Source organism: Lynx canadensis, chromosome C1 (assembly GCF_007474595.2).
Source record: "Lynx canadensis isolate LIC74 chromosome C1, mLynCan4.pri.v2, whole genome shotgun sequence".
Taxonomy (NCBI): domain Eukaryota; kingdom Metazoa; phylum Chordata; class Mammalia; order Carnivora; family Felidae; genus Lynx; species Lynx canadensis.
The window spans coordinates 218,241,421-218,263,331 of record NC_044310.1 but is presented as its reverse complement, the minus strand read 5'-3'; the positions used below and the strand labels follow the sequence as shown (position 1 = coordinate 218,263,331).

At 57.8% G+C, this 21,911-nt stretch overlaps 2 protein-coding genes across 3 annotated transcripts in view; both read right to left on the bottom strand.

Annotated features, from left to right (window-relative positions):
* ESPNL (espin like) overlaps window positions 1-9,960 on the bottom strand; it is a 28,704-nt gene extending 18,744 nt beyond the window's left edge. For both annotated transcript variants that reach the window (XM_030327809.1, XM_030327810.1), the window contains exons 1-4: window positions 9,667-9,960; window positions 8,245-8,435; window positions 6,483-6,669; window positions 4,031-4,213 (exon numbers count right to left, since the gene is read on the bottom strand). In XM_030327809.1, coding sequence (XP_030183669.1) covers window positions 4,031-4,213; window positions 6,483-6,669; window positions 8,245-8,435; window positions 9,667-9,960 — 855 coding nt within the window. The remainder of the gene's footprint in view (window positions 1-4,030; window positions 4,214-6,482; window positions 6,670-8,244; window positions 8,436-9,666) is intronic.
* A 1,082-nt stretch (window positions 9,961-11,042) lies between these two features.
* The window catches only part of SCLY (selenocysteine lyase), a 31,897-nt gene continuing 21,028 nt past the window's right edge, over window positions 11,043-21,911 (bottom strand). The window contains 5 exon segments of the mRNA XM_030327562.2: window positions 11,043-12,186; window positions 13,820-13,895; window positions 15,360-15,462; window positions 15,983-16,066; window positions 18,451-18,487. Of these exon segments, the coding sequence (XP_030183422.1) occupies window positions 12,015-12,186; window positions 13,820-13,895; window positions 15,360-15,462; window positions 15,983-16,066; window positions 18,451-18,487 (472 nt within the window). The 3' untranslated portion in view covers window positions 11,043-12,014.

Sequence of the window (21,911 nt, the reverse complement as noted above, 5' to 3'; positions counted from 1 at the left end):
TGCCAGCACTATACAAAATGTTAGCAAATGAAATTCAGCTACATATAAGAGAGATAATGTATCATGATCAGGTGGAGTTTGCTCCAGGAATGCAAGGTTGGTTTAATATTGTTAAGGGTAATCAGAGTAGAAAGCAAGGTCTTGAAGAGCTATTTGCACACCCACTTCCGCTGCAGCATTGTTCACAGTAGCCGAGAGGTAAAAGCAACCCAAGTGCCCACTGGGGGATGCACAAATAGAAGCGATGTGGTCCATCCACACACCGGACTATTAGTCTTAAAAGGGAAGGAAATTCTGTCTTGTGCTACAACATGGGTGAAACTTGAGGACATCCTGCTGAGTCAAACAAGCCAGTCACAAAAGGATAAATACTGTATGATTCCACTCATATGACATTCCTAGAGTAGTCAGTCACGCTCCTAGGGACAGAAAGTAGCAAGACAGGTGCCAGGGGCTGAGGGAGGGGGAGTGGAGAGACGTTCGATGGGGACGGAGTTTCAGTTTTGAGAGATCAGAACCCAGAGATCTGCCGTACAACAGTGTACATATAGTTTCCACCACCACGCTTAGAGATGGTTAGGAGGGTAAGTTCTATGTTATGTATTTTTTTACCTCAATTAAAAAAGCAAGTAAGTATGATTCGCACCATTCAAAGCATAAAGACCGTGATATAGTAAGACAAAAAATATGCTAAACAATCATTGCTCTCCTTTGGAAGCTGCTAGGACACCAGCTCTTTATTCTGAGGTTTTATTTTTTAAATCGGTGGGGGTGGGGCACCTGGTTGCTCAGTCAAGTTAAGCATCCGACTCATGATTTTAGCTCAGGTTGTGATCTCACAGGTGTGAGGTCAAGCCCCAAACTGGGCTCCTCGCTGGGAGTGGAGCCTGCTTAAGATATTCTCTCTCTCTCTCTCTCTCTCTCTCTCAAAACAGACAAACAAACAAACAAAAAAACAGGGGAGGGGGGGACCGTCCCAGCTGAAGAACCTAAGGAGATACGAAGACCAAATGTAGTGTGAGGGGACACCCCGGTGGCTCAGTCTGTTAAGCATCTGATTTCGGCTCAGGTCATGATCTCATGGTCCGTGGGTTCGAGCCTCAAGTTGGGCTCTGTGCTGACAGCCTGGAGCCTACTTCGGATTCTGTGTCTCCCCCGCTCATGCTCTCTCTCTCTCTCAAAAATAAACATTAAAAAAATTTTTTTTAATGTCGTGTGATATCTTGGAGGTAATTCTGGAGCAGAAAAAAGACATTAAGTAAAAAACTAAGGAGATCTGAATGAAGTATGGACTTTGTTTAGTAATACTGCATCAACTTTGGTTCATTAATTGTGACCAATACACCATGCGAATTAAGTTGCTAACGATAGGGGAAAACGGATGTGAGTCTGTGGGGATTCTCTGTATTCATGTCTCAATTGTTCTAGGAATCTAAAATCATTCTGAGCTATTATAAAATAAGCATTTATGGTAAAGTTGTGGGGGAGGTCAAGCATTATCCTAGATTTCCTGGACGGAGTATATTTCTGCACTGTTTATGGATTAAGAGCCTCAAGAGGCAAACCTACAGTGCGTGGCCCTTGTTTAGCGATTACACTGTAGTCAGGGAAGGGGACGCGGGATGGCATCAGCAGGCTGGACGTGAGGTGACGGCACGACCTTACTATGAATTATTTTTAGTTGTGATGACGGTTTGAGGCTGTGATAAAAAAAAAAAAAAACAACAAACAAAGGGAGTCCTCATCTCTTGGAGACGTTTGCTAAAGAATTTTTCTTTTCTTTCTTTCTTTCTTTCTTTCTTTCTTTCTTTCTTTCTTCTTTCTTTCTTTCTTTCCCTTTCCTTTCCTTCCTTTTTCTTTCTTTCCTTCCTTCCTTCTTCTTTCTTTTTTTTTTCTTTCTTTCTTTCTCTCCTTTCCTTTCCTTTCCTTCCTTCTTTCCTTCTTTCTTCCTTCCTTCCTTCCTTCCTTTCCTTTCCTTTCTTTCCTTTTTCTTTCTTTCCTTCCTTCCTTCTTCTTTCTTTCCTTCCTTCCTTCCTTCCTTCCTTCCTTCCTTCTTCGTTTCTTTCTCTTTTCCTTTTCTTTATTATTTCTGAATAAAACAATGTGCTATCTCTGGTTTGCTCTTAAATAACCCAGTGGCAGGGGGAGGGGCTGAGGAAGGAACAGCGCCCAGATGGGTAAGTTCTTTTTTTTTTTTTTTTTAATTTTTTTTTTAACGTTTATTTATTTTTGAGACAGAGACACAGCATGAACGGGGGAGGGTCAGAGAGAGAGGGAGACACAGAATCTGAAACAGGCTCCAGGCTCTGAGCTGTCACCACAGAGCCTGACACGGGGCTCGAACTCACGGACCGCGAGATCATGACCTGAGCCGAAGTCAGACACTTAACTGACTGAGCCACCCAGGCACCCCTAGACGGGCAAGTTCTGATCCCACCCTCTTTTGTGGGTTTAGAATTTCCAGAATGAAAAGATTGAAAGGAAATCTGTTCTCGGCTTTGCGGCCTGAGTTATTTTATGTTTGTATGAAGGAGGCTCGGACTCTTGGCTCATCTGGTCGACTTCTTGGGCTCGTGTAGAGCGTTTCATTTGAAGGAAGTCCCCGCTGTGGCCGCCGTTCTCAGCCGCACCGACTGGCTGGGCTCAGGGCTCCTCCGGTCCCTCTGAACTCGGGGTTCCCTCACCTCCTTGGACCCTTCTGTTGTCACGTAGTGGGACAAAAAGCAAGACCGACTCACCCTCTTCTCCCAGGCCTGCCGAGGACTGTCTGGCCCCACCTGAGGCTCGCCCTGCCCTCCGACCCGCTGTCGCCTCCCTGTCTAGGTAGGGGATGGAAACTGGGGGGCGAGCCTGGAGGGCCCAGTGGTGGCCTGGAGGAGGAGGGAGGGAGGATAGCTGGAGCGGAGCGAGGGGAGGAGCGGAGAGTCAGAGGAAGACAATTTCCAGCGAGCGGCTGTGCGCTGGGATGGGGGCTCCTTCGTCTTCTTTGAAAGGAACGAGCGTCTTCCCGTGACTCTTGCTTGTGACGGTTGCTCTTCCTTGATGCCTCTGACACCGGGCCACCTGGGCCCCGGGGACACTGTGGCTTCCGGCCGGGAGCAGCCGTCTCCAAGCATAGACCCCAAATGGGATACCTAGCTGCAGCCGATAAAGCCCTCCCTCTCGACTGGCCTGCCTGGCACCTTGCAGCAGGCTGGGCCCTGGGGGGCCGTGGGAGGCGGCCCCCCCCAACCTTTGGAGACCACTATATGGGGCTGGGGGTGGGGCAGGTGTGGTTTGCTCTTAGATATTCTCTGGTCCTGCCTTTACGTGAGGTCTCTGTGCTGGTGGTGCCCGTGCAGGGGCCAGGTGCTGAGGGCTGGGTCTGTTCTCAGTGTCGGGCCTTCCTTAAATATTTATTTTTTGATTTTTAAAGTTTATTTACTTATTTTGAGAGAGAAACACAGCACGTGAGCAGGGGAGGGGCAGAGAGAGAGGGGCACATATAGAGACAATCCCAAGCAGTGGGATTCGAACTCAGGAACCTCACGACCATGATCTGAGCCGAGATCAAGAGCCGGACGCGTAACTGGCTGGGCCATGCGGGCGTCCCTGGGCCTTAAATATTTAAACATCACCCCTTCCTACTCCAGGGTGTCTGCTTCCTGGAGACTGGGCCACGTGAGTCCCCAAGATTTACTGGATAAAGCCAAAGGGCTAACCCCGCACCCCTGCTCGGCCCGGCCCCCCAGTGCTCACAGCAGAGCGCAGCAGCCGAGGGCTGGCCTGGGAGGGCCCTCGTGGAGCCCAAACCCCGGGACGACACACACCGGGGGTCTCTGTGCAAAGCAGGGGTATGCACGGAGGGGCTGGATCCTGGGCAGTGACTGCCCCTCTGAGCCTCACTTCACCATCTGTAAAAGGGGAATCGGGACACCTCTCCTACAGGGCTGAATAACTTAGACAGGCAGCGTCTGGGCGTGGTGAGCTTTCTGAGGCTCCTGGGCTCTACTGCGCCCCCCCCCCCCCCCGGCCGCCTCGCCTGCCTTACCTCCAACTGCCCGTTCTCTGCTGCATCGTGGAGAGGGGTCCCACCCCACGAGTCTGTCATGACGGGGGCACCCATCAGCAGGAGCCGGTCTAGAATGGGTGTGTGGCCGCCTCGAGCTGCAAAGTGGAGGGCCGTGGCCCCCTCGTTATCCCGTGCCGCCAGGCCAATGTCGGTGAACGTGACCTGGGGGAGGTGAGGGAGAGAGACCAGCTGAGCAGGTGACCACTCCCAGGGAGGGTGGTGTAGTCGGGAGGGAGCCCAGCACAGAAGAGGGAGGCCACCTTCCCCCGGAAGCCCCGGGGACAGCCATGTGACCCAGGCTGCTAGGGAAACGCGAGGGGCTCTTCTAGGCAAGTTCTGCCTTCCTGGTGGAAGGGGCTGGGGGGTGTGGTGTCTTTTCCTTTTCTCCCTCTTCCTGCCTTGCATGTGCCCGGCTTTCACCATAAGGGAAAGGCCAGGAGAAGAGTAGGGATGCAGCCTGATGGGGCTGGGGGCTGATCCGAAGTCAGTGGCCTTTGCTGCTTCTATGTGGGAGGGACAGCAAGAAGGACATCTAGCCCAGCTGTGGCCTGCAGCCAAGAGCACTGCGGGAAGCCAACAGTGATCTGGGAACAGAGCCCACCCATCGGCCCCAAGGGAGGGGCTGCCCAGCCCTGGAGACAGTGAACCGGGTTAGACGCTGCAGGCAGACGGGCCAGGAGGCCATCTGGAAAGACCTTTCTGGGCCTCAGGGCCCATGGCCCCGGCTGCTCCTTCCCTGGGATGAGCCCCTGGTGCTCCCTGGGGCTCAGTGGACACTCTTCCCTCCTGCCCACCCTCCCCACCCCCGCCGCTGCCTCCAGCTGCTGCTTCTGCCCCAGCAGAGCCCCATGGCTCAGCTCCGTGAGCTCAGCGCCTGCCCGTGCACGGCTCTATGGCCAGAGATGCCAGGACTCGGGTCAGGAATCCAGGTGTGGGGACAGGCACGTTGGTGGCGTCAGAACCGCAGGAGAGGGCATGCGAGGACAAGTCCACAGGGAGGCTAGGGCCGGGCTGCAGGGCTCTCTCCTGGGAGCGGAGCTGGCTGGAGCAGGAGTAGCTGTGGGAAGGCAGCCCCGCAGGGCCACGGCCCGGGGACACGCCTGGGGATACGGCCTGCGGATGCGCCCCTGCTAGGTGCCTCGGGGGCCCAAGAGCCAGCCTAGGAGGCAGAGCGGCCAAGGGAGGCCGGGGGCAAATGCTGGCAGCCTCATAGGCCAAAGCGGGTGGCTGGACTTCATCCCGAGGCCGGGGAAATCATTTCTTCCTCGTTCATTCATCTGCTAGATAAACATCCCCAGAGCCCTTACTGTGGCCAGGAATGTGGTCCCTGCCTCCCAGAGGCAAATTTACAGTGTATCAGGTGTTGGTGCCGTGGAGGAAAGACAGCGGCGGGACAGCAGGACAGAGGGCTGCGTGGGTGGCGCCACGAACATGGGGGGACCAGGCAGACATGTGGAAGCTGCTCGGGGAGTGAGGCCAGCCTACTGGAGGAAGAGCCGGGAGCCGCGGCCCCGTGGGGAGCGAGGGCAGTTCTGAGCCAGGAAGGGCTCTGTCCTCTCCACCAGCAGCCAGCGCGACCTTCAGACTGGTCACTCCTGGCTCAGAGTCCCTCTGGGGCTCCCAGGTCCCTCAGGAAGGAGCCCCGGTCCTCTCGCTTTCCCCGCTCACTCTGCCCCACAAATCAGGCTCCCCCCAGCTTGGACTGAATGCCAGGCCCACCTCCTCCTCGCTCTGGGCGCCGCCCCTTGCCCAGGCACCCCCTTTTGGGCCTACCTCCTGCCCCTCCTCAGGGAGACCCCCCCCCCCACACACACACTCTGAGACTCCACTGGGCCTGCGCAATGAACCCTCGAGGATCCCAGAGACCTCACCTGGTCTGGTTTCCTGAGGCGGGGGCACATCCTGGAAAAAGGCACCCCTGCCCCAACCTGGGCCACTCTGTTCTGGGGCTCCCGGCTTCCTTCTGGAAGCAGGCCTGAATCGCCCCTTCATGGGTCCAGAAGGGAAGAGACAGGGACTGGCCCAGGACAGTTGGGCCCAGCACACCCCAACAAGTGGCCTAACGGCAGGGCCAGGAACTGCCACCACCTGGTGCTGGCTTCAGAGCACCTGGGTGTCCCCAACCCCGAGAGCCCCCAGGACTCCTGGGGAAGGGGCCACAGTCCTGCTGGGGACTGCCAGTCAGAGCTGGGGGCTCCAGGCGGCACTCCCTGAGTGCACACATGGGGGCCCAGAGCGATGGCCGGGCACATCCGACCCCCCAACAACCCTGTGTGTCCCCAGCTTTCCTGTGGGCAGACCGAGACCCAGAGAAGTGGAGCCCCCGGCCTGGCCAGGCCCTGCTTGCTTGGGGGTGACTCTGCGGCCAGGGAAGGAACGGGTGCCAGCCTTCGGGGACCCCCTCCCGTCCACACCCCCGGCACCCCCTTACCAGCCAGACGACAAGCGAGTAGTGGCCACGGGCAGCAGCAGCGTGCAGCACGCTCATGCCGTCGAGGGCACGCAGGTGCACGTCGGCTCCGCAGTCCTTCACCAGGAACTGGGCCAGGTGCAGGTGGCCCTCCTGGCAGGCCAGGTAGAGCGGGGAGGCACCACTGCGTGTCCGCTGGTTCACGCCACTACGGGGGAAGGTGAGGTGAGAGGGTGTTTGGCGGGGCCTGCAGGAGGCAGGGGGCTGCCCCCAGCCAAAGGCCCAGATCAAGGGGAGGGGAGGCCCAGCACTTGACCAGCCTGTTTGCGCCCAGCCCCACCTTACTGGCCACCGGTAGGGTTGTACAGGCTGTGCACTGCTCAAGGACACCATGGCGCCCCTCCCCCCACCACTGGAATCCTGGAATCCAGCTGTGCGCACTCCCCATCAAGCTGTTAAGCTGCTCACGGTGCTGGGGATTGCTGGGAGGGGGCACGTCTCAGGGGTGAATAGCCTAGTGGGGCCCGCAGCAGGCAGGTCATTGAACCTCCAGAGCCCAGGCCCTGCTCTGCAAAGCGTCCAGGGCCTGGCATCCAAATCCTGGGCCCTGGCATGGATTCTCCAATCCCACTCTGCCTCTGTGTGGCTGCAGGGCCCGATGAGTTCTTGGTCCCTAGTGAAATGCTACAGGGAGGGGCAGTCCCTTACCCAAGGCCACCCCATCCCCTGGTGACACAGACTTCACCTCTGGCTCCCGTGGCCAGTGCCAGGTGGGAATGGGGACCCTCGGGCGTGAGACCTCACGTGCACACTTGTGTGTTTTGATGTGAAATCTCCAGGTTTTCAATGGTAGAAACTACTTTAAAAACGGTGAGTCTAAGAGACACTGTGTGGCTGGCCAGGCCCCAGGCGCCCAGAGAGTGTCCGTAGAAGCAAGTCCCCAAGACCTTCCCCGAGGGGTTGGGATCAGAAGGCACAGATCAGCGCTCCACCGCTGAGCTGTGTCAGGCCTTGCAGTGGGACACGCGTGGGTCCGCTGAAGAGCCAGCCATCCCAACAAGAGGCCCCCGAGGAGACGGGCACGGCCGGAGGTAGGCGGCTTCTGGGGAGACAGGCTAGGTCAGGTGTGGGGTGGACATTAAGTCCCACACCCAGCCAGGACAGCAGCCCTGGGAACAGGCGGTGGGAAGGCCGCGTGCATGGGACCCCTAGATGGCCCGTCACCGTGCCCACGGCATCCTTTATGTGGGGCAAGGACTGGAGAGCACTCACAATGAGGATGGGGACCGTGCTGCCCCCTGCCACACCCAGCTCACCCACCCACCAACTCCGGGCAGCGGGCACAGGGCCACCAAGACGAGACGGGCCGTCCTGGAGGGGTTCCCAGGGTGAGAACGGGGCAATGCGGCAGGATAACCCTGACAGGGACCTCAGTACCCTCCTGAGCGCACTGTTGGGCCTCTGCTCCCTTCAGGTGAGCTGAGGGTCCCCACCTTCCTTCCCAGCTGGGGGAACCTAGGACCTGGGGTGGCCCCGAGGCAGAGCCGGGAGCCGCCTGAGCACCACAGGGAGCCTCCTGGCTGTCCCCGCTGCCCCTCCACACAGCAAGAACGCGCCCCAGTCTGCCTGCCCCACCCGTCCCGGCACCTGCACTGCCCTCGGCCTGCAGGATCAACGTTCTTCCCTGCCGCCTGTCCCCCGAGCCTCCTCCGCCCCCACGGCGCAGCCTCCTCAGAGGCCAGCACTCCCCAGTGGCCGCACTGGCGGCGCCCTGGGTCCTCACCTGCCGTGGGCGGCCGCCAGGAGCTTCAGGCAGGTCAGGTCCCCACTGACGGCCGCGTGGTGCAGCGGCAAGGCCCCCTCCAGAGTCTCCAGCGTGGCCGCGTGGCCCTCTCGGAGCAGCCACTGCACCAGCACGGGGTGTGCGAAGCGGGCGGCCAGGTGCAGCGGGGACACCCCCGAGTCGTCTTGGTCCTGCGGGGGCACAGAGGGGCCGTGAGCCGTGGCAGGTCCGGACCCACCCCTGCCGGGCGGCACCCTCCAGCGCCAGAGCCGGCCGCCCAGCCCACGCTGCCCGCCCGCCCGCCCGCAGCTCCCGCTCTCCCCCCCTGCTGGCTGGGCCAGCTGACCTGCTGGAGGGAGGAGGCGGGGTGTGGGCTCACGTCCAGGTCTCCCGGGTCCAAACCCGTGACCCCGCTGCACCCCGGCCTCTCTGTACTCGGCTCGCAGCCAGAAGGGCTTCCGCTGGCCCAACCGTGTCCATGTCAGGCTCTGCGGCCTGCTGGTCTGTCCCCTACCCCTGCCGGGCCCCCACCTGCCACCCCCGGGCCTCACGGCCAGAAGCATTCCCACCACAGGTGCCAGCACACCCGGTGTGCTGTGACCCCCCGGCACAGAAGTGGGGACCGCCCCTGCCCTGCTGCCCCTCGGGTCGTGGGGAGAGCTGATGGGGACGGCGGTACGGAGGCCGCCGCACACTCAGCTGGGACCAGTGAGACTTCCCTGCCCCGGGACCCAGCGTGACCCCCGGGAGGGTGCCCTCGTGCCCTCTCAGGGCTTGTTCACTGTCCTCCCCGTCCTCCGGCTGCACAAAGGGACGCCGGGCGGGCAGGAAAAGGGAGAGGAGCCCTGGAGACCCTTCTTCTTACCATGAGGGCTCTCAGCCCACCGCCCCCCACCGCAGGGCTTCTGCTGTCACCCACCAAGGTCCCCAGTTGTACAAGCGGGTGCCCACAGCTCCTGAGCCCGTGTGCCCACCGCACTTCTCTACACACGCCTTTCTAGACCCTGTGGGAAACAGGCCCCACGACCAGTCCTGAGGACACTGGCGAGCCCTCCACTGGCAAGGCCAGGCGCTCGGGTATGGAGGCCGGGTGCCCCTGTGTGGAGGCCAGGCTCGCTCATGTGGAGGCCACGTGCCCCAGGGTGGAGGCGGGCATGGGGAGAGAGTGCGGCCACTCTGTGCTGCTGGCCCCAGGGAACACGAGGTGGCTTAGGAGGCGGCCTTGGCTCACAAGGGCTTTGTGCTGGTTTGGGATGAGGCAGCCGTGGGGCAGGGACCGTGGGGCTGGCACGGCGAGTCCCCGAAACAAACCAGGGCCGCGGTGCCCACGGGAGCCCAAAGCTCCAGACTTCCTGGCCCACGGCTCCCGCCTCCCCCGATCCACGCGGACACTGGCCCCAGCCCAGCCGCTGTCCCGCTCACCTGCAGGCCGCAGCCTCCGTCGCGCACCAGCCAGCGCAGCTCGGCCAGGCTGCCCGTGGCCGCGGCGTCGTGCACCGGCGTGGCCCCGTTGTGGGCCCGCTGGCTGCCGGGCAGCTCGGCCTGCCGCACCAGGAACTTGACGCAGGCCAGGCGGCCGGCCCGGGCGGCGTGGTGCACCAAGCCGGCCCCCAGGGCGTCCACGATGCCCGGGCCCAGGGCACCGGCCTCCAGCAGCCGCTTCAGGGTGGCCAGGTCCCCGTCCTTGGCGGCCGCGAGCGCCCGCTGCCCCTCCATCCTCCGGCCCGGCCACCCGGTGGCTCTCGGCGGCTCGCGCACAGGCCGCGGCTTCCTGTTTCAGGCGTGGACGCAGCTCCCAGCTCCGGTTACCGATAAGCGGCACACAGGGCAGATGGGAGGCGGCAGGGGGGTGCGGGGAGGGGGGGCAGGCTGTGGGGACTACCCAAGCCACTCCCACGGTGCCCAGAGCTGCGGTGGGCGGAGGGCCCAGGGCCCAGGGGAAGGGTCCGCACCGGGTCCGGGTCCGGCGGCTACCGTCCTGCGGCTGGACGGTGCCCGTTTGTCCCTCGGAACCAGCGCTAAGGAGCTGCGCGCCGTCCCTCGTCCCGAGATGGACTTCCTGCGTCTGGTGTGTGTTCACAGTTACACGTGTCCCTCCAAGAAGGGGAAAGGCTCCCCAGCATCTGCTTCCTCGGGTCCGGGCCGCAGCCTGAGGCTGTGCTGGCCCAGGGGCGTGGGGGAGAGGCCACCCGAGAGACGCCGCTCTTCACAGTGGGGCCCTCTCCGGGCCACTTACCAGCACGCGAGCTGGAGTCTGCACGTTCTGGCCACGTCTTCACCCAGGGAGCCGAGGGCGTTCAGCTGGCCTTAGACCTCAGAGGCTCCAGGAACCTCTGGGGTACAGCAGCTTTGCAGAGCCAGCAAGGGGCACAGGGCTCTGACACTGCATAGGAAGGCCTCCCAGGTGAGCGAGGGTCTCGGGGCCCCCGGCTCAGCCCAGTCCCCAGCTGCAGCGACCGAATCTCTGGGGCTGCAGCTGGGGGTCCGCAGGGCAGTCTGAGCTGCCACGCGTCTTTCCCAGACTGCTCTCTTCACTGGGGCTGGACACCCTTCGTTTCTCGCTGGGCAAATTGGGGTCACCGAGGCCTCTGCCCAGAGGCAGCAGGACGCTCAACTTTAGTGACCTGTTCTTAAGGGCCCCCAGACACACAATCTCAAGCTGAATTTCTTAAGCTGAAGCCTAATCACATGGTGACAAATTGGGGTCACTGCCCAACCCTCCAACTCCGCCTCCGCGGCCGGCTCAGACACGCTATGAACCCCAGAGAAAACACCTGCTAGAGAAACCACAAAACGCCTCACACAAGCACTGAAATATTTTATTAGTTCACTTAATTTCTGACAACTGTGGCCTCAATGTCATCACGTAGCTCTTGACACCTTAAAGCCACACGTTACAAGCATTTATTCAATTAAAAAATCACTCCTGTGTTAAGTGTCTCCAGGAGCCTGAGTGCTGAGGCGTACCAGGACGCCACAGAGCACTTGTGACAATAAAAGAATCCTTCCATGGATGAGATTACGACGCGGGAGGAGCCAGGGCCAGACTGACTCCCACTGCTCAGGAATGACCCCAAGCCCAGTCACGCCCATGTCCGAGCTGAAACCCTGAGTAATTGACCAAAAGGAAAAGACTGCGGGGCCTGAGGGCTGTGTGCAGGGAGGTGTGGGGGGCAGGTGCAGGGAGGGGCACAGTGGCCGGAGGGCTGAGGGACAGGCGGGATGGGGAAGCAGGAGGACGCGGAGCAGGGAGTGGGGCCTGACCTTCGGGGGGGCCCCCACCTGTCGAGCAAGGGCTTGCAGAGGGCCCTGGGCACGAGGGGAGGGCACACAGACAACTGCTGTGCAAACACGTAGGGGAGGCCGTGACTGCAGCAAAAATCAGGTTTCCTATTCTCATGATACGACCGACAATCACTTATAGATACTAGGATCCGTCTTCTGGATAAAAACGGCTCACCCCACTTCCCACGGGGGAGCACGTGGCCGAAATGTCTCCACCTCAGTCGAGGCCACTGGGCAGCAGTGACGGTGACAGTCCCGCACAGGCATCTGTGTCCTGGGCCTGTGAGCACCTGTGGCGTCTGCCTGACCCGAGGATAGGGGAGGAAGCCTGAAGGCCTCACGCGCACGCATGCAGGTGCACACACACGCGCACACGCACACACACGCACGCACAGTCCAGTCGCTGTGTCAGACTCTCCGGGACAAAGTGAAGACTTGCACGGATTAAGATGGGAGCCGTCTGCATTGTGCCCACAAAGGGCTTCCTATGAGGCGCCCCTGGCGCCAGGCGGGCCCTCCAGCCGGGCCACGGCCTGCTTCAGGTCCTGCACGACGAGGTCCACCTCGGCCCTGGTGGTGCTGCGGCCCACGCTGAGCCGGAGCGCGTTCCTGGCCACGTCGAAGGGGATGCCGCAGCTCAGCAGCACTGGGGATGGCCTGGGGGTGGGGGTGGGAGTGGGAGTGGGGAGAGCTGGCGTCAGCCGCTGGAGGAGAGGCTCTCCTGCGCTCCTGGGGGCTCGGGGAGGGACCCTGCCCCTTCTGCTCCCGGCCGGCTCCCCGACTTGGGGCTGCATAGACCTGCTCCCCTCTCTGCCAAGCACCTCCGGGCCCACCGCTGGTGCTCGGGTTCCACACGGCCCATCGGCCCCAGGGTAGGCGGGCACCAAGACAGCCCTGGGGACACAGCACCTGGGACACAGGGCTTGTCATCCTCGAGGAGAGTGACAGGTCTCTGGGGAGACACGCGGCCGCACTGAGAGGCGAGAGCCGAGAGGTGGGGGCTGTGGAAAACACAGCGCCAGGCCCTGGCACACGGGGCCCCACCAGCGTTTTCAGAGTTTAGAAACCACTCGTAGGGCAGCTCCGGAGCCCTTCGCTCCGGAGGGTTCACTGTTCGGGGCCCACGGGCCTCCCATACGCACAGTCCTGGGAGTCCCTATCACATACGGTGCCCTGAAAACCGTCCAGATAAACACCCCTCGTGCACAGGGCTATGTGGAAGGGGTGACTTCCATCGCCCCTGGTCACCAAGGGTCCATGCAGGTGAGAGGTGACACAGCTCACGGCTCTTGGCTCCTGGCCCTCCCCTGGCTGGGTGGCGTCACTTCCTGTTCCCGAAGGGCACGGCCAGGGGGCAGTGAGCAGCTGCCTCCACCCCTCCCCCTCCTACCCTCGCAGGGGCCACCCTGGACACATGTCCCTTACCTGCTGTGCTGTCGGCCCCTCCTCATCCTCCTCACTCCCCTCCCCCTCATCTTGGGGCTATCTCAGTTTCCTCATCTGGGGAATGGGCCGCTCAGATCCTTTCTTGAGGGCTGTGGGGAGCACCCTGAGCCACGACTACGGGAGCACTTGGTAAGGGGCAGCCCCCTGCGCCCCCCTTCTGCACTCCACACCGGCCGGCCTCACTGCTCCTGACATTCACTCTGGCTGCCACATGCCGGCCCCTGGCCCCACCTGCCCTCATGCAGTGCCCCCTGCAGGGCTCTGAGGCCCCCAGGAGGCCCTGTCATCCCCACGCAGCCCTCAGGAGAGCTCTGGCCTGCCGCGCTCAAGCTCATGTGCGCAGCCACAGACTCTATGACACCCCGCTGCTGACCACGGCTCTGCTCTGTCTCTCCAGCACTGCGCCCGCCTCTGCGGCCCAACCCCCCACCCCCACTCACGGCAAGTGGGAAGCCGAACCCCTGCTCCTCCTCCACCGGGGTCCGGCCACTGCCGCCGATGCCCGGGCCCCACAGTTGTCCCCTCCTGCCTCAGCCATGGCTGCCTGCCTGGGCCTGCTGTCCTGTAATCCCCCTGCACCAGACAGGTGTCCACAGGCCTGTCTCAACCCTTCAGAAGACCCCCACTTTCTGAGGACGAAGGGAGCTCCTGCGGCCTGCCCTGCCCCTTCCCTCCCTCGCGACCTCCCTTAGGCTGCAGTTTCCCCTCCTCCCCTCGGCCCCGCGGCGTCTGGCCACTTTTTGTGTCCCCGTTGGCTGCGCAGCTCTGGAAACCCCAGGCCCAGTGGCCTGTCCTGGCTGCTGGATGCGCCCTGGACACCGCGGCCCAGCACCGGAGCACTTACCGATCTACCTGGTCCGAGTGGCAGGCGGCCCCCACACTGGCCAGCAGCGTCCTGCACTGTGCCAACAGCACACGGCCTGCGGAGACACGGCACGCGGCTCTGAGGCGGATGGTGCAGGCGGGCCCCACCTGTCCACCTCTTCTCGGCCCTCCTGCCACGTTTTGAGGCCACCCCCCTCAGCCCACCTGGGGGGGGGGGGTGGTTCCAGGGCACAGGACCCTCTCATCCTAGGTGACCGGGCAGCAAAACCCAGAGAAAATGGCTCCTCTCGCACAACGATGCTGCCTCATAAAACTGCCCTCGAAACATTACTTCCGATCAAGTGCCCAGGAAGGATGCTCAGAATTCTCGGCAGCTGCCTTCCTTAATAGTAACACTTCCCGGTAGTAACACTTCAACGTAACATCTGTGTTTTCTGGAGGTGGAGCCACCCAGGGGGGGTGGCTTTATTAAGGAAGGCACCTCCTTTTCTTTTGTAAGCACAGAGATTAAAATAATAAATCTACTGACTTAATTAAAAAAACAATCTCGGGCGCCTGGGGGGCTCAGTCGGTTGAGCGTCTGACTTCGGCTCAGGTCATGATCTTGCAATCTCTGAGTTTGGGCCCTGCATCAGGCTCTGCACTGACAGCTCGGAGCCTGGAGCCTGCTTCGGATTCTGTGTCTCCCCCTCTCTCTGCCCCTCCCCTGCTCATGCTGTCTCTCTCCGTCTCAAAAATAAACAACAAAAAAAAAATCTGTCTCATTTAAATTAACATAGGTCATCACTGAATACAGTACATCTGCCCTCCAAAAATGGGGAAGGTGACAGGAACTTTCTTTCCCACAGCAAGGCGAGCCAGAGAGGCAGCCAACAGCCTAGGCTCCTTCGCAGCGAGAAAGCATCCAGCCCAGGTTCCCATCCGCTGTGGTCACGGCTGTGCCCCCCGCCCCCCTACATAGTGCAGCCACCCCCCTACATGGTGCAGAAGGGCTGCACTCCTCCCTGCCCAGGGGGCAACCACCTCCTCCCTACACAGTCAGGACTGCTCTGCAGAGAGGCTCCCCTGTGCTGGGAAACAAGGCAGGTCAGCGCCCTGGAACTGGCCTCAGGGCACTGGGGGAGCCAGGCCTGATTTTCATCCCTGGGTTTCCAGCAGGGGAGACCTGTCATCGCAGGAACGAACGAACCCCACAGACGTGCATTTCGTCCTGACTCTGGGCCAAATTTTAAAGCTGACCCCTCTCCTCTCCCTTATCCTCCTAAGATATTGTGTCAAACCTGCTGACAGAAATGGACAAGCCCATCTAAAACCTAGTCCCTGTCACCTCATTCCCCATCAGCTTGGGGCAGGCGCTTCGCCCGGGGTGCCACCTGCCCAGAGCAGTGAGCCCAGGCAGGGAGAGCAGGAAGCGGTGCACAGGGGCCCAGCCTCCTGGGGACAGCAAGGCTGCGCTGCTCCCGGTGCCCCGCACTGGCCGGGGCACCAAGTGCTCGGCGCAGCCCCGTCTGCTCCCACCGCCCCCACCACCCCACGCGAGACCTACAGACCCTGCTCACCTTGGAGCTGCGGTCCCCGGATGGAAAAGTTGCAGGTGTTGGGAAGTCGCTCAGTCCCTGGAAAGCGGCTGTTCAGATGGATTCTCTGCTTGTCAAATTCAGCCTGAAAAACCAACGGGGTGTTCAACGGCGGTTTCAAAGCCCCTCCCCCCACCCCCATCAACGGTTTGACCTTGAGCCTTTTCTGGAAGACAAAATCCCAACCTCGTCACATAAAATAAGGATTTCATCAATAAGCAGCGACCCATAATAGTTACGGAAACTGGTAAGCAAAGTTAACAAGGACAAAAATTCTGAATACGGTGGCTCTTCCCCGTGCAACCCCCAGATACTCTAGTTCTGTGGCATTTCCCACACGCGGCGGCCGAGACCGGCCCACAGGCCTAGAGCCCATGGGGGGGTGGGGGGGTCGGACTCGGGCTTCTGTCCTCCAATCTCCCCCCTGATTGTCCTCAAAGCCCCCTGACCCAGTCAACCCCTGCCCTGTCTGCTGCCTGGGTGGCACCGACCTCCACCCTCACGCTCAACCGGGGAAAGATGGGGCTGACCGCATGCCCCGCCCCCGCGGATCCCGAGCTCACAGCCCCGCCCCCCACCCCGTCCCCGCGGATCCCGGGGTTCACCAGCAGCCTCTCCTCCAGGTAGTCGCGAACGTCTCTCATGTGGGCCTCGTAAGCCTCCCAGTTCTTGGTCACCAGCTCCGCAGCCTGGGGACACAGGAACAGCAGAGGGAAAAAGTATGCTCAGTTGTCCTAGAACAAAGGAGAATAAAGCAGCCTTCAAGAGTGGAGGTGAGATTTACTGATAACAGAGAAGTGACATTTCCTCACAGTGCTCATTTTCTGCAAGATCAGGAATAGATCATGTTTACTGAGTGCGACCGTGTGCCAGGGGCCAGGATACGTGCTTCGGAAGAGTTATCTTCACCTGTTCAACAGGAATTTACTTTATCAGGCCCTGCCTGACACCTCCCGGCACCAGAGATCCTGCCGGTTCCAGCAGCTCCGTTCCAGAGACGAGGACAGCATCATGCAGACGGGGGCAGGGGGGTGGGGGTGGTTGTGCACAGAGTGAGGGTGTTCACGGCCACGGCAGAGGGAGAGGGAGGGGCAGGTGTGTTCCCAGCACAGAGTGACGGGGGGGGGACAAGGCCGGGGCGCCCAGGACAGACAGGATCAGGAGCTAAGTGCAGACTACAGATGGGGGTGACCCGGTCCGGACGGGTAGGCCCTGGAGACGCACAGGCCGCAGACCTCAGTATATTGTGGAGACAGGACGCAGGACTCAGTGGCTGCTCATCAGGTGCAGGGGACGAGGACCAGGCAGGACAAGGCATCTCCGGGATTTCTCCAGTGAGGTGCTGGATGGCGGCAGGCACCATGGAGAGGGAGGGGAGCCAGGGAGGAGACGCGTGTGCCCGCCCAGCGGGAATGCCAAGTAAGCAGTGGGGGATGTGGGTCTCTCCGGAGAAAGGTCAGGACCTGCCCTGAGATGCCAAGTTCAAAGCCCTGAGCACAGGCTGGTGGTGGAGCCGCAGGACAGGGGGAGAGCCCCGAGGGCGATGTTAGTTGTGGAGAGGAGGCTGGGGGGCATCAGGAGGTTGGCCGGCAGGCTGTATGGCGGTGGGAAGGCTGGGGAGGAGGCTGCAGGGCGGCCGGGAAGGCAGTCTGGAAAGCTGGGAACATTCTAGTGGAGAGGCACAGGAGGAGGTGCACGGAGGACACAGGCAGGAGGGGCGGTTCCTCGGGAAGGGCACAGGAAGGGAGGGAAGCCGGGAGGACACCCGGACCGGCCTGGGAGTCATCTCCAGGGAGTGGGGCCCAGGCCGGGAAAGAGGGGACAGTCAGAGAATGCGGGCAAAGGTGCAGCTGCAGCAGGGAGCTGAGGTGCCAGCATATGGGATCTCCTGCTGCAAACGCCACCCTGGAAGGACAACCAGGGGGGTGCCGGGGCGGCCCGGGGGCCCAGAAAACCTGTGGGCCTGACCGTTGGTCTCTGCTGTGCAGACATGACTATATTTCTCATATCAGCAGAGGCTTGAGGAAAGAGCTTTTCGCTTTCAATGCTAAGCACGTGCAACCCACTCTACAGAACTCAAAAAGTATACTTCCGGGATGATGAATATAATTTGAGGCTTTTTCTAACATCAGTCCATTTATTGGGCTCACGAACATGATCTCTCCCAAAGTCCTGGGGAAACAGATCATGAGATGATGGAAAAAAATAGGTCTCAGTGCCTGGGTCCCAGCACAGAGCTCGAGACCCCTGTAACTTCCTAAGTGATAAGAGCTAGGAGCACCTCTTGTTCTAGTATTTAGACTTCGGTTCTTGACATAGTGTTCCTAAACCCCTCAGGATTTCCCAGGAGATACGAGTATCTTTTATTCTAACGTGGAGACTCCGGGTGGGCTCTGGGAGGGCACTGGTCACTGAGTCATGATTAGAGGCTTGGAATTTTCACCCCGCTACCACATTCTCCGGAGGGGGTGGGGGGGGGGCGCTAAACGTGGAGTGAAGGACTGATCAGAGCCTCCACAAAAATCCCAATAGCGTGGGTCTAGAGAGCTTCCGGGTTGCTGAACACATGCAGGTGCTGCTGGGATAGCACCTCCCCCACACCTTGCCCTGCGCGTCTCTTCCGTCCGGATGTCTGTCTCCTTTATCACATCCTTTCACACTCAACCAATAATCTAGTGAGCAAAGTGTTTCTGTAACTTCTGTGAGCCGTTCTGGCAAACTAACTGAACCCGAGGAGGGGGTCACGGGAACCTCAGATCTAGAGCTGGCTGCTGGGACTGACAACTGGCGTGTGACGTGGGGCTGGTGGGGGCAGTCTTGGGGGCCTGAGCACTTGGCCTGCGGGGTCTGACGCCATCTCCAGGTGGACAGTGTTAGAGTTGAGTTAAACTGTAGGACACCCAGCTGGTGCCCCAGAATTGTCCCCTGTGGAAGCCTCCCCCCCCTGCACCACATCAGGTGTCGGGGTGTTGTGCATGGGGGAGTAAAGGGGACACCCCTGGAGCAAGACTCAGGTTTTCCTACACATGAGACAAAGCACCCGCTTCACCTGTCCAAGCTCAGCAAGGCTTACCTTCCCAAGGCCGGCAATCATTGGGGTGTTCTCTGTCCTGTAAGAGACAAGGGATTCATTCAATCCTATTTCCATGCAAAGCAACTAGCAAGTGTCCCAGGAAGGAATCCTGTCTGCAGAAGTCATGAATTAAAAGAAAAACAAAATTACACCAACATTTTTCCTAGACATGTGCCATGTGGCTGTCTCGGTGGCAGCCGTAGGCCCCCAAACCCTCCATGTGGACACTCCCGGTCCAGTCCCAGTTGACACGGCCCATCTTGGGCAATATTATGTTGGGTGTCCGCAGTGACCATTCTGTCTGGATCCTCCTCCCACCCAGGAAAGACCCCTCCTCCAACTGCAGACCCCAGGGCCTGCCTCTTTGGGCCTCCCTGTCGAACCAGGCAGGGGCCAAAGACCTCAGCCCAACACTGCTCCCTTCAGCTGAAGCCTCTCAACCATCATACGGGACGGATCCTTTGTTATTAGAGATTGTGTGTGTGCAGGAGAGGGACAGGAGGGCCCCTGCAGGCAGGTGGCTCTCGCTCAGATCTAACAAGCTGAAAGCAGAACTCTTCGCTCTATTTTCATTAACTTATTAATTTTCTTAATTTTAAGTTTTGGCTACACAAAGCTTTCGTAAACATTTGGGGCTGGCGGCTGCTTGCTGCCCAGGAGATAAGGGGACAAGTGAACTCGAAGCGCAGGTAGTACGGGTAACGTGACCCTGCTGAGCTTCCTTTGACAAGTTTATTGGTCAGTTGTGTCCCCGGAGACGGGCTCTGACACCTGGGGAAGGTCCGGGACATTCCCTCTTTAGGCCTCACCCCACTCACCTGTAGGGCAGCTCGTCCAGACCAAGAGCACCTCTCGGAGGCCTACCACCTGTGACTGCCTGGGCAGGGGCTGCCCACGTCGAAGAGTCAGGACCCCGTATAGAACCTGGAGCCTTCCTTCCCTCGGGGCGTTCGGTTAGCCCTCTACCCTCCATCTAGAGCAACGCAAACCCTGCTTCCCCCTCCCTGTCCACCTACTGAGCTTCCAGAACACCTGACGTTCTGCCCTTTTTTTTTTAACTTTTTTTTTTTTTTTTTTTAGGAGAATGTAGAGTCAGATGTGGTTGTAAGAAATACTATAGAGGCATTCTGTCACTCAGCTTTGCCCTAATAACACTATAGCACAAGATCACAACCAGGATACGGATAAGATACAGAACATGTCTGCCACAAAGGTCCCCCCGTTGGCCTTTTATAACCAGACCAGCCTCCCTGCAGCCCCACTGCTTCCTTAACTCCTGGCAACTGCTAATCTGTCCGCCACCTCTAATTTTGTCATTTTCAGAATGTTCTATAAATGGAATTAGAGAGCTATAACTTTGGGGCATTGGCTTTTTTCATACACCATAATTCGCCGGAGATTCTGGGCTGTCGTGTGTATCAAGAGTGAATTCTTTCTCGTTACTGGGTAGTGTCCACGGTACAATTGTGCCACAGCCTTTTAGGCCATTCACTCATTAATGGACATCTGGGCTGTTTGTTTCGGCATATTTCTGGTTGTATCTATTCTGTTCCATTGGTTTACTTGCTGGGTTTTTGTTAGAGACTGGACTAAACATTGACCAGTTTGGGGAGAATTGACATCTTTATATACTGAGTCTTTTGATCCATGAACAGAGTATATCTCTCCACTTATCTAGATCTTTGCTCTCTTTTATCCACATCATGTAGTTATTGGCTTACAAGTCCTGTACACATTTTGTTAGCTTTCTATTTTTGAGTGATTATAAATGGTATTGTATTTTTTAATTTTGTCGTTCATATGTTCATTATCAATGTATAAAAATATAGTTGATTTTTGTATGTTTGTATTGTAACCTGTGATCTTGCTGAATTCACTTATCAGTCTTAGGCGTTTTCTTATATACTTCTTGGGATTTTCTACAGAGACTATAAATAGGGACAGTTTTACCTCTTCCTTTCCAATCTGTATCCCTCGTATTTCCTTTTCTTGCCTTCTGCACTGACTAGAACTTCCAGAACTGTTGAAAAAGAGGTGAGCGTGGACATCCCCAGATTGTTCCTGATCATAGGGGTAAAACATTCAGGCTTTGACTACTGAGTATGATGTTAGCTGTAGATTTTCTTGTAAATGCCCTTTTCAAACTGAAGTTCTCTGGTCATATCATTGTGAGACTTCTTAATGAATACATGTTGAATTTTGTTAAATGCTTTTTCTACATTAAATGATGTTATTTTTCTTCTTTACTATGCTATATTGCATAGATTGATTTTTGAATACTGAACCAGCCTTGAATTCCTGGAACAAACTCCGTTTTATCGTGGTGTGTGTATTATTTTTATATATTGCTGAATTCCATTTGCTAATATTTTGTTCAAGATTTCTGCATCTGAATTCATGAAGGATATCTGGTCCATAGTTTTTTTTTTTTTTTAATACCACCTTTGTCTGGTTTGGGTATAAATTCATAAAACAAATTGGGGAAATGTTCCTTCCTCCACTTTTCTAGAAGAGACTGCATAGAAATGGTGTTAATTCATTAAATGTTTGGCAGAATTCTCTCATGAAACTATCTGGCCCTGGAGATTTATCTTTGGGGGGTTTAAAGTTACAAAATGGGGGCGCCTGGGTGGCTCAGTTGGTTGAGCGTCCGACTTCAGCTCAGGTCATGATCTCACGGCTCGTGGGTTCAAGCCCCACATCAGGCTCTGCGCTGACAGCTCGAAGCCTGGAGCCTGCTTTGGATTCTGTGTCTCCCTCTCTCTCTGCCCCTAACCCACTCGCATTCTGTCTCTCTCAAAAATAAACATTAAAAAAAAATTTTTTTAATTACAAAATGAATCTCCTTTTCCTAATAATTATAAAGCTATTTAAATGATCTACTCTCATATTAAGTGAATTGTAGTAATTTTTTTTTTTAATTTTAAAAAATGTTTTATTTTTGGGAGACACAGACACACAGCATGAGTGGGGGAGGGGCAGACAGAGAGGGAGACACAGAATCCAAAGCAGGCTCCAGGCTCTGAGCCATCAGCACAGATGTGGGGCTCAAACTCAAGAACTGTGAGACCATGATCCAAGCCAAAGTCAGATGCTTAACTGACTGAACCACCGGGTGCCTCAGTTCTTCAAATTTATTGAGGTTTGTTTAATGGCACAGAACATAGTCTTAGTATATATTCTATGGCACTTGTAAAGAATGTATATTTTGCTGCTGTTGGATGAAGTGTTCTAAACACTTCAATCGGTTAGTTGTTGGGTATGACTGAGTTCTTCCATATCCTGGCTGACTTTTGTCTAGTTGTTGTATCCGTTGTTGAGAGAAGGATGTTGACGTCTCCAAGTGCAGTTGTGGGTTGACTATTTCTCTTTTCATTCAGTTCAATCTGTTTTTGCCTCACACTATTTTGCAGCTCTATTGTGCAGAGCATTGACATTTAGGATTGCTAGGACTTCTTGGT